Source organism: Vulpes vulpes, chromosome 5 (assembly GCF_048418805.1).
Source record: "Vulpes vulpes isolate BD-2025 chromosome 5, VulVul3, whole genome shotgun sequence".
Classification (NCBI taxonomy): domain Eukaryota; kingdom Metazoa; phylum Chordata; class Mammalia; order Carnivora; family Canidae; genus Vulpes; species Vulpes vulpes.
Window position 1 is genome coordinate 82,247,953 of NC_132784.1, and position 17,791 is coordinate 82,265,743.

Genomic DNA, 17,791 nt, shown 5'->3' on the forward strand with positions numbered 1-17,791 from the left:
TGGGGGTATTGAAGATGTTCTAAAATTGATTGTGGTGATGGTTGCACAATTCTGTGAATATACTAAGAACCATTGAATCATACCATGGCTTAATGAAACTGTTATTTAAAAAAAATGCCTTCTGCATCTTCTACCTCTGAAAAGACTGCTGTCATTTTAGTATTTTTATCTTTTTTGAGTTTACCATTTATATACCTTTTCCAAGTTTGTACTGTATTTCTCTAGTATTTTTTTTTTTTTTTTTTATGTCAAAAGCAGAGAGAAGCATGTAGGTAAATCCTTGTATAGAAGTATCCTCAAGAGAAGCCTGGATGACTGTACCTCTCAGTGATGTTATCTGTCAGAACCATTAGCTTCTGGTCCTTAGCTTGGCATTTCAGAAATTATTTGATTAGTGTTCTAGATTTTACCAGACCTGGGTGGCTCTGCCACCAGACTCGCCAGACGCTGAAGTATATCAGCATTATGCTAATTAAGTTTAATGAGAAGTGAAACTGTTAGGCAGACTAGATATTCACATTAGCCTAACCCATTATATTCTCTGTATGTCAAAGAAAATTCCTCTCTGTAAGTTAGGAGTATGGTCAACATTTTTTTGATGGCCATGAAATGTGATCATCATGAGTTTGTAGTTTGTTCATTTATTTTAAAAATATTTTTATTTATTTATTCATGAGGGACGCAGAGAGAGAGAGAGAGAGGCAGGCAGAGGGAGAAGCAGGCTCCCTGTAGGAAGCCCGATGCGGGACTTGATCCTGGGACTCCGGGATCACGACCTGAGCTGAACTGAGCCACCCAGGTGCCCAAGTTTGTAGTTTAACGGCATTTGCAGTGATGACCCAAGGCTTCTATCTCTTTTATAAGAATGTAATTGTTAGGGCACCTGGGTGGCTCAGTTGATTGAATGTCTGACTCTTGATTTTGGCTCAGATCTTGATCATAGGGTTGTGAGATTGAACCCCATATCTGCTCACGATTCTATTTCTCTTTCTCCCTCTGCTCCCCTCCCTCTCTGGGGGGGAGGGGGATGTAATTGTTCCTAGACCTAGACATACTGAATTCCTGAACTGAGATACCCTTTTTCCTAACAGGGCTGGGTTTCTTCTGCCAGTAATTGAATTTTCAGCTTACAAAGTAAGTAAAGATGAGGTAAAGCAAATAAAATGTTCCATTTATAGTCATCTTCTTTTCTGAATGACAGTATTCCACTATGTTCTTATTTGAAACATGTATTGCCAACATTCTCTTCTACTCTGGCAAAAGCCCTCAGAGTTCAATTTGTGTAGTCAAAAATTTTTTTTTTGTTTTCAGCCTACCCACTTTACCCTATATTTTACATTAGTGTTTTAAGATTTCAGAAAAGTAGAAAGGATTTATTCTTAATGAATATTGAAAAATTTGATTAAAAGTATGTGACAAAAAATAATAAACATAGCATTTTAGATATAGATTGCCTTTGTTACCATAGGACCTAAATTTTTTAGTTGGTGGGTTTAACACTTCTAATGGTGAGTTTTTATTTAGAGAGTGGTAACTAAGAGGTTTTATTATACTCTTCATTCAGTAGACATGTTTACTGTGTGCCTTGCCTGGTCTCCAAAAGTACATACACATGGCATTTTTCCCTGTTACTGCCACATTATGGGTGCTGAGACGGGAGTTAGGATAGATGAAAAAAGAAGTGGAACAATTTCTTTTAGGAGTAGGACAGAAGATTTTTTTTGTAAGAGTGGTCCATAGATTAGAATCCCTGTTATCATTTTTATCTGAAAGTATGCTTAGCCCAGAGAAAGAATTTGAGAGCCAATTAAGATACAACCAGAAACTAAGTTTTATTCATTACCGACAGATGGATATATTGTTCTTTCATGCCTAATTTAATTTTTAAAGTTTATTGTGAAACTGACTGGTAGAGCTCTGACATCTGGCAGTTTCATCTAGATTGTAAATGCTCTACAGTAGTGCTTCCCAACCTTTTATATTGAACTGCATAGAAAATGTTGGTATCTTATGGCTTGCTAGGGTAGACTGGAGAGAATTTGAGCACATTTAAATGGGACTTGGTGAGGAAATTTGTTGAGTTTTTTTATTTTTATTTTTATTTGTTTTTTTGTTGCGTCATTTTGTAAAAATGATATATATGTATTTGAAAATAAAATACAAAAGTTTTGGGGAGGATGGTTGTAGCACCCATGGAATTGTGTCACTAAGATTCCCCCTTAAGAGAAACTCCTGTGGGGAGTGCAGTTGAGTGAGTCTCCAGCTGATGCACCTTCAGATAGGCCACCCAGCTGTTGTAGCCAGTGACCAAACACAGTAGGGATATTAGAGCTGAACAATTCTTGCTAAATGGGGAGCTCCTCCAGCAGATAATTTATTGCTTAGGGACTCTGCATTGGGCTGGCTGAGACTTTCTCCTAACAGTTCTGTACGGAGTTTCTCTCTATCCACCTCACCCTTTACCTCTCTTCTTTCTCGGTGTCCGATTGCTCAGTGTCTGGGGGCTGTCATCACCTGCTCCTCCCTCCCCTGCCTTCCGCCAAGAAATCTCTTGCACATCTATCTGCTTTTCAGGAGACCCTAGCTGTTGCAATGACACACAATTGATTTGCGTAAAACTTGAAGTTAAAATTCTTCAAAAAAAAATACTTTCATATTTTAAAATGAGAAAGTTGAGTTTGCTTCCTTGAGTATAAGTTTTGTATCTCAAGTTTGGTGCTTGAGGTGGCTTTATGCAATTCATGGTGAGGATTTTGAAAAGAAATCTCCACATTCTTGTCACCATCAATTAGAAATTTGGCTCATTCATTAAATGGTAGCAAATTGTAGAAGGAATTCATTGCTCTTAGTCTAATTGACAGAAACTCCTTTCTTATTGTTAATCAGGCATCAGTTTCAGTCTCTTTAAGTTGTATAGCCTAGGCACTATCATTCTGTTACTTTTCTTGCATTGCCAGATGTGATGTTGAAGTTTCCAGTAGCCAATTTCAAATCACATTACTTTTTCATAGTAAATATTTCAAAATAATCATAAAACTCTTACGTAGTTATAGCTCTGTTAGTCTTAATAATTCTTCATATTTCAAATTCGTACATGAAGAAACATCACTAGTGAATCGCTTTCTACTTGATACTTTTAAAACTTTTTGCTTTGAATCTTTTCTGGTATGGGTTAGTACATATTCTTTATCAATTTTTGTGGACATTTCTCTTTCTTTCTGCCTAGACTTCTATTCCTCAAGGCTTAGCTCAGACCTAAGTCTGATACTTGGTTTTGTGTGACCCAACTGTGTAGAAATGGTTTATTTAAGAAATGTTTACTGAGTGCATATTCTCTGCTAGGTTCTGTGTATAACATAGTGAACAAAAAAGGATAAGATCTTCTCTGTCTTCTTTTGTATGATATTGTGAATATAAGATTGATAACTTAGTGTAACTTGTTTTTTCCCCTTTCTACACAGTTCAGCTTTTGGTTATACTAATGTAATTCACATGTATACACTAACCTTACTAAGTATTTTGACGAATGAAAGCCTTTTGTAACTATGTTCTAATAATCTTTTATGCCTTATAGTACGTACTTGTTTTTAACAAATGCTTGTGGATTAAGAGTCTGTTGAATTTTAAGTATCAATTATGGCAGAGATGTCCAGGAGAGGAGTCAATGGACAGATCTCAAATCAATGGTAGAAAATACCTTATTTATTATCAATTGAACTTACTCTGATCAGAAGAGCTGTAGGGAGAAGATGGAGCAATCTTCCCATTGGTCCAACTACATTACTTTAGCCTGGGGCTTTGATTCTCAGCTTTGGCCATGTATTTAAATCACTCTTGAGCTTTACAAAAATACTGATTCCCAAGTCCCAACCCCTGAGTTTCTGAGTTAATTGGTATAGAGTGTGGCCAGGACCAAGTGATTGTAATGTGCAGCCAAGATTGAGAATCACCTGCTTTAGGAAAATAATGAAAATCAGCAGTCTCAGTTAAAGAAATTAGCAGAAGTCTTATTTTGTTTTACTGTATGTAATATGTATATGGAGAGGGCCTGGGAACAGTGCCATCCTGGTACTAATGAGGACCGTAGCTCGTTGAGGGAGTTCTGATTGGTCAAGTCTGAGAAAATGAGAGTATCAAAATAGATAATTATAGTAATGGTTTATAACTCATTGAATAAAATTGGGTTCTATTAATTTATACTCACATAGGAAAATAAATGAAGAAATTGAAAATTTGACAAGAAGTGACTTACACATATAGTCTCAAATTGTAATCCTGCAAAATATTTAATTACAGGGGGAAAAGGAGGAACTTGATAATGGAAATATCTAGCAGACACCATGTTAAATAATCAAAGTGATTATTATCAGTACTGGAACAAATCAGAATTGTACACCACCTTAACAGCACATCATGAGAAAAAGCATCACTTACGTAATATTCTTCCCAAAGATTTATAACCCAGATCTAATTATGAGGAAACATTAGGCAGACCCACATTGAGAGACATTCTACAAAGACCTGGCCTGTAATAGCTTGTGCCAAGGTCCTAGAAATCAAGGAACTATTGAGGAACTATTTTAAAAGATACGCAACTAAATGTGATGCATGGTTCTGAATTGGATCCTTTTGCCATAAAACACATTCATTATTAGTATAATTGGCCAAATTGGAGTCTGAGGCTTAGATGGTAGAGATGTATCCGTGTTCATTTCCTGATTTTGATGATTGTATTGTGGTTATGTGGGGGAATGTCCTTGTTTGTAGGAAATACAAAGTTTACAGTTATTTGGCAAATTACTCTCTAGTGGTTCATGAAAAAACTCATTCATTATATTGATCTTACAACTTTTCTTAAATTTGAGACTGTTTAGGTAACTCTGATTGTGTGACTTACTTTGGAATTACATAGCTATACGTGAAGCCTCTCAGAATGTTAGTTTTCTCATGGAAAGTCATGTGAAGTAGCACATAATTTATCTGGGCATGATATTTTTCATGGAATACATTTTCCAAGTAATCAAAGCTCCTCAAGTGCATAAAATGCTTTTTAACTCTTTTGATACTCTGTATTTTTCTGCCTTTAAAGCAGAATACAGTGTACTTGGTCTTGTCTCTTTCGATGACTAACAGCCCTGGTTTTGTGAATATTTATTACTGTGTTCTAAAGCGGTATCTAGGTCAAGATCCGCTTTTGGGCTTTGGGGTTGTTTTGTTTTGCTCTTATCTCTCAATGTCTGGTTTTCAAGTTCTGTTGATGTCACAGTGTGTATATTTCATAGTTTGCCAGTTCTCTTTCTAGTGTATTATTTCTAATCTGTTGTAGTCTCAAAGACAAGATCTGTGCTTTTTCCTATTTTTAATGTTAATAAAATTCTCTATAAGGTTAAGTATAGAGGTTTTATCCTAGCGATGGTTGTATTCATCATGCCCTTGTAAGCTTAATTCAAGATTATGTCTAGGCTTTAAAGAATTCTGAAAAGTGAAGAGTTACTATAAATAGAAAGAGGCTACTCTGTCATTTTGCTAACTTTTCTTAGAATGTCAGATGAAATAAGATAATTTTAAAGGAAAATCACTTTCTTTTTTTCTTTTTTAATTTCAGAGCTCCAGAGATTATATTGGGGTTGCCATTTTGTGAAGCCATAGACATGTGGTCATTGGGATGCGTGATTGCAGAATTATTCCTTGGATGGCCACTCTACCCAGGAGCCTTGGAGTATGACCAGGTATGAAAACTGTCACGATCTAGATAGACTGTAAAGAATCGGTAGAATGTAAAGAAAAATAATAGGAATATTATTAAAAATAGGAATGCATTTCTCCAGTTATATAATACTCATGAAAATCCTTTTAAAATAAAATGACAAAACCTGAGATCTTAGGGAATTTAAATTCAAGATCTCAAAACTATTTGGTTTTTAAAAACTTTTATAATAAGTGAGGTTAGCTTTTATAAACAAAGTTACAATCCACAGGCCCCAAAACCGATTTTGCAAAAACATTTGGAATGATTTTTTTGTGTCATTTTAATGCTATAGACATTTAAAGGGCTGGTCTGTGTCCATTTAAATATTAAAGGTATGCTTGGGTGTCAAACTTTGATGGATGAAATGTCAGCCACTCCCAAGGAATAAAAGGCATCATAACTATTGGTCTTAAATCAACGACCATTAATTATTGGGCTTCAGTACTTCAGTCAGTTGAACCCTCTTTAGTATTTTAAGCTGTTTTTTGAATGACACTGAAAATCTAGTTTAACAGTATTTAAATGATTCTCAGTAGAATCCAGCAAATTACTTCATTAAACACGTTCTTTCTCTCTCTCTCTCTCTTTTTTTTTAACGATTTTATTTATTCTTGAGAGAGAGAGAAAGGCAGAGACACAGGCAGAGAGAGAAGCAGGCTTCCTGCAGGGACCCTGATACAGGCCTCCATCCCAGGACTCCGGGATCATGTCCTGAGCTGAAGGCAGACATTCAACCACTGAGCCACCCAGCCATCCTCATTAAACACTTCTCATGATAGTTTTCATTTATGTTCATTAGCCTCCCTAAGCCATTAGATAATGAATGTTGTTTGCTATTTTCTTGTGTTTTTGTTTTGTTTTTTAATACCAAGGTTCTTTTTTTCTTTTCAAGATGTATTTATTCATGAGAGACACAGAGAGAGGGGCAGAGAGATAGGGAGAGAGAAAAGCAGGCTCCCTGTGGGGAGCCTGATGCAAGACTCGATTACAGGACCCCAGGATCACGACCCAAGCTTAAGGCAGGCTCTCAACCACTGAGCCACCCAGGCATCCCAATAACAAGGTTCTTTTTTTGAATAATCAATATTTTTTGAAAAAGGTTCATAGCATCCTCCTTATTAGAGAGATACTTACTCATATTTTAGTGGAAAACATTAGTCAAAATTAACAATGCTTACATCAATTTTGTGCTTCTAGTAAATAAGTATCTTTATTGGAATGATATTCTATTTAACTTTTAATGAAAAAATACAAAATAGAACAATGCATGCATGACATGATTGTAACAATAAAATGTGCGTATTTCTGATTTTCAGGGCTTAACTTTTTATATCAAAAAGGGTATGAGGGGGGCATCTGGGTGGCTCAGTTGGTTACGTGGCCAACTTGCCTCAGGTTATGATCTCAGGGTCCTGGGATGGAGGCCTGCACCAGGATCCACACTCAGTGGAGAGCCTGCTTCAGGATTCTCTATCCTCTGTACCCCCATCCCTCTGATGATAAATAAATCTTAAAAAAAGATGAGAGGTTATGAATTTGGTGACTTACATGTTGCTGAGATGACTCTAAAAGTCATTTAATATTAGATTAGATGTCATTAACTTTAATCTCTTATCTTCTTCCAATGACTTTCTACCCATGAACCTCCTCTTTTAGGCTAGGCATCCTATAGTCTCTACCTTTTCCCCTCCATGTTCATTGCAGCATATCTCTTAGAAGGTAGTTTCTGTAACATTTTCATCCTGGTTTCCTTCAGCTTTTTACCAACTACGAACTTTAATGCAGATGCTAGACTGTTGCTAGGTTTCAAAGAGTTGGTGATCTAGTTGGAGTGTCCCAGAGTCTCTTAGTTGCTGAAGGACTGAGGTACCAGTCAGATGCTAGAAATATACCTCTGGTTTTGTGGTCTACAAGTTACGACATGTATGGTATTCTGGAGCAGGACACCATCTAGTGGCAACTTCAAGTTGATTTGCTGCTGTACTTTGGATGGGGACTTCTTACTATTTTAGTCTTGGACACTGGAACTAGTACTGAACAGGACCCTACAGATTATCTAGTTACCACTCCTTCCTATTTAATTAAAGAGATAATCGAGGCCCAGAAAAATGAAATGACTTGTTAAAAGCCACAATGGTAGTTTAAGACAAGGCACTGATCAAAACTCAGTTTTCCTAAATTCCATAATAGATTTTTCTGGTTTTTAAACTGGCAACAGGTGTTAATCTGATTCAGATTAACAATATTTTTTCAGAATATGTATTACTTTAATTACAAAAGAGTATAATAAAAATATTAGCATATAGCGTTGAGTTGATAATTATTAGTTCAGTGTCTTTAAGTTTTCTAAAATATATTAGTACAAGTGAATAGGAGTGATGATGTAAGGATTCTTGTTTTTGATCTTATACTTCATACTCATTTCCATATATGTGTGCTATATAGATTTTGATAAATGTCTATTTTCAAGATAAGAGAAACTCCCTTTATTCCTAATTTTCTAATTATTTTTTAAATCCTAGGTTGGTTGGACTTTCAAATGTTGTTATGCATCTATTAAAATGTTCACATTATGTGTTTTTTGGTTGTTTTTACTGTAGTCTATTTATTAATATGGTTGGATTTCACAGATTTTCCCCAGCTTCCTAGATTACACTTGTGTATTTAGAATGTGAGGAGATACGATCAATAGGATATCCCTTTATCTGTTATCTGTTTCTGTTCCAGTCATCAGCTGCCCTGATAAACTTGGGCAACTAATTGTGTTGCTGTCAGCATTTTATTTTTAAACTTCCTTTTTATTCTCTTAGAGTGGCTGTATAGTGGGTAATGGCAATATTATTGATTTATATTTATTGAGCTATTTTATGTGTCAGAAACTGTTTCTACACTTTGATTAATTTGTTTAATGCTCACAACAACCCTATGAGATGCATATTGCTATTGCCTGCGTTTTACAAATGAGGAAACCAAGGTGTGGGGAGGTTAAATAACTTGCCCACGAATCCAACACAGGCAAACTGAATCCAGAATCTATGCTGTTAGCAGTGGACCACCTTTCCACTACTTATGGCTAATGATACTTTCAAGGCAATATGGGGGAGAGTTAAAAGGGCCCAATAAACCCTGCTCCAATCTGTGTTCAGATTCTGGCCCTGGCCCTCTTACACACTCTACTTTCACCCTACCACTCTCTTTCTGATATCACTCGAAGAGAATTTTCATGGTCGTTAGTCTCTCAAATCCATCAACCTCCGCTGGTATTCTCTCTCTCCAGATTGAGTTCTAGGGATGGAGCCAGGAGCTCAGTTTATCATTTTGTCCAAATGTTTATCTTTCAGAATGTATGTTGTACAAGATAATCTTTTTTCTGTTTTGCTCTTATTAATAACGTTGCTTTTAACAACAGAAGTATTCTTATATTACAGATACATCAGCATTATTTATAAAGAGGGGAAGCTTTGCCAATTATTTTGGAAAATTCAGTTCAATGTGGACATATAACAATTCTATATTTTATACATATAGTAATAACTTTAAAATAAATCTAAAGTTGACAGAATCAAAAGAGAAATATATAAGTCCACAATCATAATTAGAAATTTTAGCACATTTCTTTCAATAATTGATAGATCAAAAATAGAAAAATGATTAGTAAGTATATAGGAGATTTGAACCCATGATTAAGTTGACTTAATACACAGACATAGAGTACTACATCCAATACTATGTGTAAAACTGCAGAATACACACTTTTCAAGTGCACATGGGAAATTTGGAAAAATAAAGACTTTCTGTGAAATATATTGTAACTTATTATCTCTTTCTTTACTCTTGTTGGTATGTCTTCTATCTATCTAGCCTTTATTTAACCTTCTAATTCAATAATGGGTTTCTTTTTCCCAAAGGAGGTGAAAGGCAGCAGACTTAGAATTATTCTATGCTTAAACACATTTGAGTTACCAGGAGCAAATATGCAGATTATTTTAATTCTTCCATTCCGGGGTTGTGTTCTAGCTTCTTTAATCATTTTTATCATCTGTTTCTTAATTCCAAGGCGATTTTCTCTTTGAATTTTGAATTCTAACAACTAGACACTGTTTTTTTAAAGACTTTCTTATGTGTTATATTTTCTTATATGTGCATTTCATTTCCATTTGTACATAAACGAGTGGTGTGTTTAGAGAATTAGTACTATGTTTGAATCCTTTCCTGTCTTAATAGTAGGTATACTGTCTTAAAGGTGTTCTGCATATTGGATTTAACTTATATCTACCAGGGAAATATAAAAAACATTCTAGGGAATTAAATAATATTTTTATGGATGGATGGATGGATGGATGGATGATATTAACTGGTAAATGTTGATTGTTCTTGCAAAATGTTTGTTGGAGTTTAGATAGAATCTCATCCAGAATAGCTAAAAGTCTGAATTTACATTCAAGTTATTTTACTTCGTAATTTCAAATCATAACCTATGTAAGAAAACTGAAGTTCACTATTTCAGCTCCTGAGTGTTAAGAGGGAGTGCGGATCTTTAAAGTTCTTTTTGTCAGGCTATTTGGGTTACATAGAGACCCTCTCAATAAGCTGGCTCAAGTAAGATTCCTTTATGTAAGCGTAGACTGTCACAAAAATCTAAGAATGGGGCTATAATATGATTGGATTTTGTGGAATGTGGAGTTGGAGGTGCTTTGGATTCAAAGCAACACTTAATGGAATTAATAGAGACATCGATAGAACTTTACTTTGGTGCCAGATCCTAAGTGTGACTTTGCTGTTCTTCAGGTGCTTTTCTCTGTTCTGCTTCTAACTTGGCTACCCAGAGTTTCTGATCACTCTTAACTTTGGTTAGGTTAGCATGGCCATCAAACCCCAGCTCCATTTTATAACTCTTTAGCTCATCCCTCAACCGTGATTGATATTTCTTGATATTCCTGACATTGTAAATTGAATTTGCTTGTTAGCTTATTTCTAGTTGAGTTCACAACATGAATTTATGAATTAATTGCTTCTGAGCCAGGTTTTCACCATTCATTACTCAGGGACAAAGGAAGCAAAGGTTGAGTCCCTTCATGCGTTAGGGGTTATAGATGGAACAGTTTTTCTTCCGAAGATGGGTTAGGCATTATGACCAAAAAGAAACTCCCAAGATCAGTTGCCATTGTTTCGTTTTGTTTTCAGTGCCCTCTCAAATTCATAGGTACATTAGTTGCCCTACTCTCTGTGTTCTTTTAATTTAGTACTTTGTTTTCTTCATAACTGTGTTTTATACTTTAATTGCGTATTATGTACATTTATCTGTTCTACTGAATTATATGCTTTTGCAGATTGTCACTATGTTTTATTCATCTGTATATCTTTAGCCTCTGACATATGTCATAATAAATGGTCTGTGTATGTTTGTTGAATTGTTGAATATCTTTTCTACCATCTGAGAGACTCTGATGTAGCATCTAGATACTGGACCCTCAGTTCTTTTCAGTTTCTCTTTCTGTAAAAGAACTCAGTTCTTCTTGTTACTTAGGGAATGTGGAGTGAGAGGAAGGCACCAAAACACTTGAGTGAAATGAAATTGATTTGTAAGGTGGTGATTTTAGTTATCATTTTTTTTTATTTTAGTTATCATTATGTGTAAAATTGGTGATGCAAACATGTATAAACATTTCTGTTGTCAGGAGACTCGAGACATGAGAAAAAGACTGGTAATGTTGTATTATAAATGCGTTAAAATGGTTATGTTTTAGCTGTGATGAAAATGCAGAAGGAAGTGATTACCTCTGTTTGAGATGGTTAGTCATAGCTTTATAGAGAAGTTCATGAATTGGGTCTTAAGGTAGGAATGGTAAAGTTTGTTGTAGGATTTGGTGAAGTTGAGTGGGGAGGCGCAGAGGGGCGCTGATAAGTAGGAGTTAGAGCAGTTTAGGAAGGAGACATTAGACCATGCAGAAGTTTAGCATGGCACTAGATGGGGCTGCTCCTTTATGGGACCATGGAAAGAGCCGGGAAGACAGAAAGCCAAAAGGCCTGTAATGCCGTGATTGGAGATTTGGATTTGATCCCGTAGGCAGTAAAGTGATTTGATAAAGGGGAGAAACAAATTTGCGTTTTACCAGAATGTCTGTTAGCAGTGTGAATGATGAATTGGGGGTGAATGGATGGCTTCATTAGGGAGGGAGATAAACTACTTTGGAGGCTTATGAAATTGTAGAACTCAGAATTGAAGGAGACCTGAAAGAGGGATGGAGAGAAGGGACAGTTAAGAAAAGTAGTAACGAGGTAAAATTTTTAGGGTTTTGGATGTTGTAGAGAGAGAGATGAGGGGGAGGTGTGTCTGATATAAATTTCAGGTTTCTGGTTTGGGTGGTTGTTGTTGGTATTTGTTGCTGGGAATTACATGAGGACTAGCAGATTTAAGGGAAAATTCGGTTTAAGATCTGTTCACTTTGAGGTACCTGAGGAAGTCCAGCCAGGTGGAGAGTTTCAGTCAGCAGTTGGATCTGCAGCTCCAGGGCTAGAAATCCTCAGAAGCAGATTTAGAGATAAAACTAGGAGCATTTGGGACTTATAGAGGGAAAGAAGACAGATTAAACTTCTTACCTTACTGACCCTTACCTAAAGCCCCTCTGCCTGCTAGTTCAGTTTTACCTCTTGTCATTTTTCACTAAGTGAACCTCCCTGCTTCCAGGATTTGAATGTGTAGGTATTTTCTCCTGATTTTGCTTATTTACTCATAGTACAACCTTAGCATAAATTGTAATCAGGTTTTCCCCACTCCTCCAGGGCTAAGGAACTCTTTAAACTTGTCCTTTTAGACTCAACTTGAGCATCACATCTTCTGGAACTTATGTGACTACAGTTATTTTAGGTGTCCCTTCTCTTTCTGTAAGTGTGTATTCATTATGGTACTTAGAGCCCTGTATTAAAATTGTTACTTGTATGTTCCCACTAGACATAGACATAGGGCATAGACTATGTCATTTAATTCTTGACATAACATCTAGCTCAGTGTGTGATATAGAATAAGCGTTCAATTAGTATCTATACATGAAAAAATTAACTCTTTTTTATAAATTATTTTTCAGATTCGATATATTTCTCAGACTCAAGGTTTACCAGGAGAACAGTTGTTAAATGTGGGCACAAAATCCACAAGATTTTTTTGCAGAGAAACAGAGATTTCTCATTCTGGTTGGAGATTAAAGGTAATTCATGAAAAAAAATTAGAAAAACATTTTTTCTAAGATGCCTCGTGTGGACAATATTCTCCATGCCTATTTTTATTTTACTATATTTCTTCTTTTGAATTTTCATTTTTGACCCCTCCCTTCTTTTCTAATGGGAAAACAAAACCCTTCCCTGAATAATTTAGCTCATTCTCTAACCTGGCAACATAATTACTAACTCCTCTTCAATAGTTTTTAAACTTTTATATATGTAATTATTTTTGTGTTGTGCGTTTCATCTTCTCTACCCAGTTTCCCATTATTAAGCTTTATAGGACAGGGACTAAATTTCACCATTTACTTCATAACCCAAGTACCTAATTTTTTTCTCCTAGGCTTTTTGAGGAATTAGTAGATCATCTCCGTGATTAGCTTTATAACCAGCTAATTATACACACACACACACACACACACACACACACCTGAACCAAACTTTTCTCATTTTTTGTACTTTTAAAAAGTACATTTTTGATAGTTATTCTTTTGAAATTCCTTACTTTAGAATATTCAGTGTATTTGACTAAATGTACCAGAACTAAAGGAATAAAGAATTTCCAAATGGTGGATAATAATATATTATTTTCTGTTTTTGATATATCCAATAAGACACTAGAAGAACATGAAGCAGAGACAGGAATGAAGTCTAAGGAAGCCAGAAAGTACATATTCAACAGTCTGGATGATATAGTGCATGTAAGTATCACAGTCATGCTTGTTAGTCTTCTGTGCTTATGGTATGGACTTGAAAATGCCAAGGGTGCCACCACATGTTAATCATCTTCTAAATGACTATAGAGTGCTTGCTGGATTTAAGCTTTTCCAACAAAACTGATTCTAATATTTCAGCCTCTGAGGAACTAAATTGCATTTATCTTTATGAAGTATTTAATTTGTACCGTCCCTATGCTTTAGTAAAAAGTGTTTTCTTTAAGAGGGGAGAATCCTAGCTATCCAAATTTCTTTTCCCTATATTTTGTCAGAAATGGGTATTTGTTAAAAATTTTTCCCCTTGCTTTGAATCGTAGTTGGTACCTTGAAACATTTTGTGAATTTGTTAAACTCAGTTATTCACTCTTGTTTCAAAATAAGTGTAGTTCTGTTCTTTCCTATGTTGAGGTATTTCTTTATTATTTATATATTTTTTAATTCTTTTTTTTGTTTTTAAGATTTATTTATTTATGATAGACAGAGGGAGAGAGAGAGAGAGAGAGAGAGAGAGAGAGAGAGAGAGAGAGAGAGATACAGGAGGAGGGAGAAGCAGGCTCCATGCCAGGAGCCCAATGCGGGACTCGATCCTGGGACTCTAGGATCACGCCCTGGGCCAAAGGCAGGCGCCAAACCGCTGAGCCACCCAGGGGTCCCCTATTTTTTTTTTTAACTGTGAATCTTTAACATATATTTCCTTCTGTGGCTTATTTATTTTTCTGACAACTTGAAATTTGATTTTGTAGGTGAACACAGTGATGGATTTGGAAGGAAGTGATCTTTTGGCTGAGAAAGCTGATAGAAGAGAATTTGTTAGTCTTTTGAAGAAAATGTTGCTGATTGATGCAGATTTAAGAATTACTCCAGCTGAGACTTTGAACCATCCTTTTGTTAATATGAAACATCTTCTAGACTTCCCTCATAGCAACCAGTATGTTACTTTACAATCTTTTAAAAATGATCTAGAGAAATAATACTAAGAGTCTATAGAAAATTAGTGTGTTAAAGAGACGATTCAATATATTTATTCAGTGTAAAGTAAACTGGGTCAAAAGAGGTCAAGCTAACTTGGTCAAATTCACATAGGCTAGTAAGTGGCAGCGTAGTACCAGAATATAAATCTGAGTCGCATTCTAATGTTCTTTTCCCAAAATACTGTACTGAAATGACTGAGTGATTTTGTTTTTATAGGACATTCTTACCATAATAACTAGGCATATATATATATATAAAATAAAAGAAAGTGTTAACAGTTTTCCACTCTTTTTTGAGCCCTGCAAACTCTGTCTTTAATTTCTTCCCATACCGTTTGCTTTCCCTGCCCACACCTTCTTTGTGTTGTGGAAGGAAAGGAAGGTTTTTATGGGTTAGTGGAGAAAAATATTTGTTGAAATTGAGAAGGTCTTATCAGAGTTACCTTAGACAAATCTTATGGATTCTTTGAGCCCCACACCTTTTCTTTTAATATTTTAAATATTTAAAAATATTTTTATGTATTAATATAACTTAATATTATTTAGTGACTGATACTAATATTTTCAGATGACTGAAGAAAGTATAGGGACATACCAGTTTACATTGTGGATTATCCTTAAAATTGGTATTTTTATAAATCTCAACTATTCTCCCCACCCCCCTCCCCAATAGTTAAAAATATCCAATGATTTCCATATTATAAGCACTTTGAAAATAACACGATAACTGTATATTTTATACCAGTAGTTTAGGAATGTAGAGATCTAGAAATTTAGGAAAAATTATTTAGGGCAGGGGTCAAAATAATAGTCTACTAGTCAAAAAATGCTTACTATTGCTTAGTATACTTTCTACTAGGTCTTAGAAAATATTGCAGATATAAGACATACTTTCACTTGCTTTAAAATTCAATCTTTTGTAGGTTTTTCTGGTAGAAGTAGTATTGGAAATATGCAGATTAAACTCAAATCAGAATTTTTTTCTTTTGGAAATTTAAACTTTAAACTGCTCTAAACATTTAGATAATATTACAATTACCTTTCCCTTATTTTGCAGTGTAAAGTCCTGTTTTCATATTATGGATATTTGTAAGTCCCACCCAAATTCATGTGACACAAATAATCATAATAAAACTTCACTTTTAAGACCAGTTGCTTCAGGCAATACTGCTAATCTGACAGCAAATTTTACTAAAATTGGCACATTAAGAAATCAGGTAAGAACTTAAAGTATTTAATAACTTATACTTCTTTTTTATAATTGCTCATTTTGCTTTTGTGGTGTCAGCAGTTAGAAGTCACACGCTGGTGAGGGTCTCATTGTGGTTATCTTGTGAAAATTTTCAGATATTTCAAAGTAACAATTGGAGCATATCTGCTGAAGTTCATTTATTTCCTATCACCTTTTACTGTGTCAGTATCCTCTACCTGCCTTTTTTGTGCAGCAGTTCAACGAAAAGTAGAGTAAAATCTGTTCCTGGGTCTATTTTTATCATAGAATTATGTTTTCAAGAAGTATATTTGAATTGTATTTGTAAAGCATGCGTGTAACAGTTAGAAGGCTGCTTAGGGTAATGCCACCTGTGCTGGTCCTTTCAGGCATTAACCACATCTGCTCATTCAGTGGTGCACCATGGAATTCCTCTGCAGGCCGGAACTGCTCATTTTGGTTGTGGTGATGCTTTTCAGCAGACTCTGATTATCTGTCCCCCAGCTATTCAAGGTACTCTTTGATTTACATTACACTTTGAATTTAGGCATACATTATTTTCAAACAAATTTAGGCATCTATTAATTAAATATGTTGCATAGTTTTTGATACATTTAGCACTACTTTTGAATTTAATTTAAGATGGCCGGTAGTCCTTAGACCAGTGGCACTCCTCCCTTGACTGGAGCTCCACCATAAATAATCATCACCAACCAAATAGGTCATATGATAATTATATTTCCTGTAGAGCCTAGCACGATGAAACACCTTAGTGGAAATTAACGAGGTTGGAAAGCTATGGGTTGTCCATTTGTGGTTATCACAGCCCCAGAGGTTTAGATATGTACCTTTTTATCTGCCCTTTCTTACTAGACAGTAAAGTGACTTGAGAACTTTTGGTCAAAGGAATTCCATCCCCAAATCTTACAGTCTTGTTCTTTGCTCATACTTTGGGTTTCAAAAAGAGAGAAATCGATTTTGACTCAATTAGATTATGTCCCTTATCTATCTATCTATCTATCTATCTATCTATCTATCTATCTATCTATCTATCTATTAAAGATTTTATTTATTTATTCATTCACTCATGAGAGACACAGAGAGAGGCAGAGACACAGGCAGAGGGAGAAGCAGGTTCCATGCAGGGAGCCTGACGTGGGACTCGATCCCGGTTCTCCAGGATCACACCCTGGGCTGAAGGTGGCGCTAAACCGCTGAGCCACACGGGCTGCCCAGAGTATGTCCCTTATTTAGATAAAAAGCAAATCAAAGCCTCAAGTGAGACGAGTGGCAGAATGTCTTGGAAGACACTGTAAATTCTCGAACCAGGGAATTTGTTAGTGGTCCTGAAAGCAAATGTTCCAGCTGGAACGAGAATAAAATGTGATTTTCCAGATCCTTCTCTAGCATTTTGTCCCTCTAGGCTTTAATCTAGTTCCATCTTAAAGCAAGAGGTTCATCAGCACGGAATCCCCCAGTGACCCCAAAGCGTGGCTGATGTGCACTACTTGGTAGTGAGCGGGAGACCTTTTACTTCTACCAAATACTTGAGTGACCAACACTGGTGCTTTTTTATTTTTAAATCAGTTATCATGTAAATGGGGTCTTGACTGATGCATTTTTCACTTGGATGACTTTTTACTCTGTACTAATAAATAGATTCTTAAGTTCTTTTATGTTTAAGTAGGCTCCATGCCCAACGTGGAGCCCAGTAGGGGCTTGACCTCAATACCCTGAGATCAAGACTTGAGCTGAGACCAAGAGTCAGATATGTAACCCACTGAGCACCCAGGCTCTCCAGATTCTGAAGTTCTAATAATTTTCCCCTGTGTGCCATAGTCAGCTTGAGGGTCACTCATCTACGGTGTGGGGTATCTCATCAGGATTTAGAATAGCAGCTCTTTTTTCAGAGCTTGCCCTCTGTTTT

The 17,791-nt window shown here is 35.7% G+C and overlaps 1 protein-coding gene across 11 annotated transcripts in view; it reads left to right on the forward strand.

Moving 5' to 3' along the window:
- HIPK3 (homeodomain interacting protein kinase 3) overlaps window positions 1-17,791 on the forward strand; it is a 90,212-nt gene that overhangs the window by 60,636 nt on the left and 11,785 nt on the right. For all 11 annotated transcript variants that reach the window (XM_072759077.1, XM_072759081.1, XM_072759078.1 and 8 more), the window contains exons 3-8: window positions 5,606-5,729; window positions 12,835-12,954; window positions 13,582-13,668; window positions 14,427-14,611; window positions 15,712-15,871; window positions 16,254-16,377. In XM_072759077.1, the coding sequence (XP_072615178.1) occupies window positions 5,606-5,729; window positions 12,835-12,954; window positions 13,582-13,668; window positions 14,427-14,611; window positions 15,712-15,871; window positions 16,254-16,377 (800 nt within the window). The remainder of the gene's footprint in view (window positions 1-5,605; window positions 5,730-12,834; window positions 12,955-13,581; window positions 13,669-14,426; window positions 14,612-15,711; window positions 15,872-16,253; window positions 16,378-17,791) is intronic.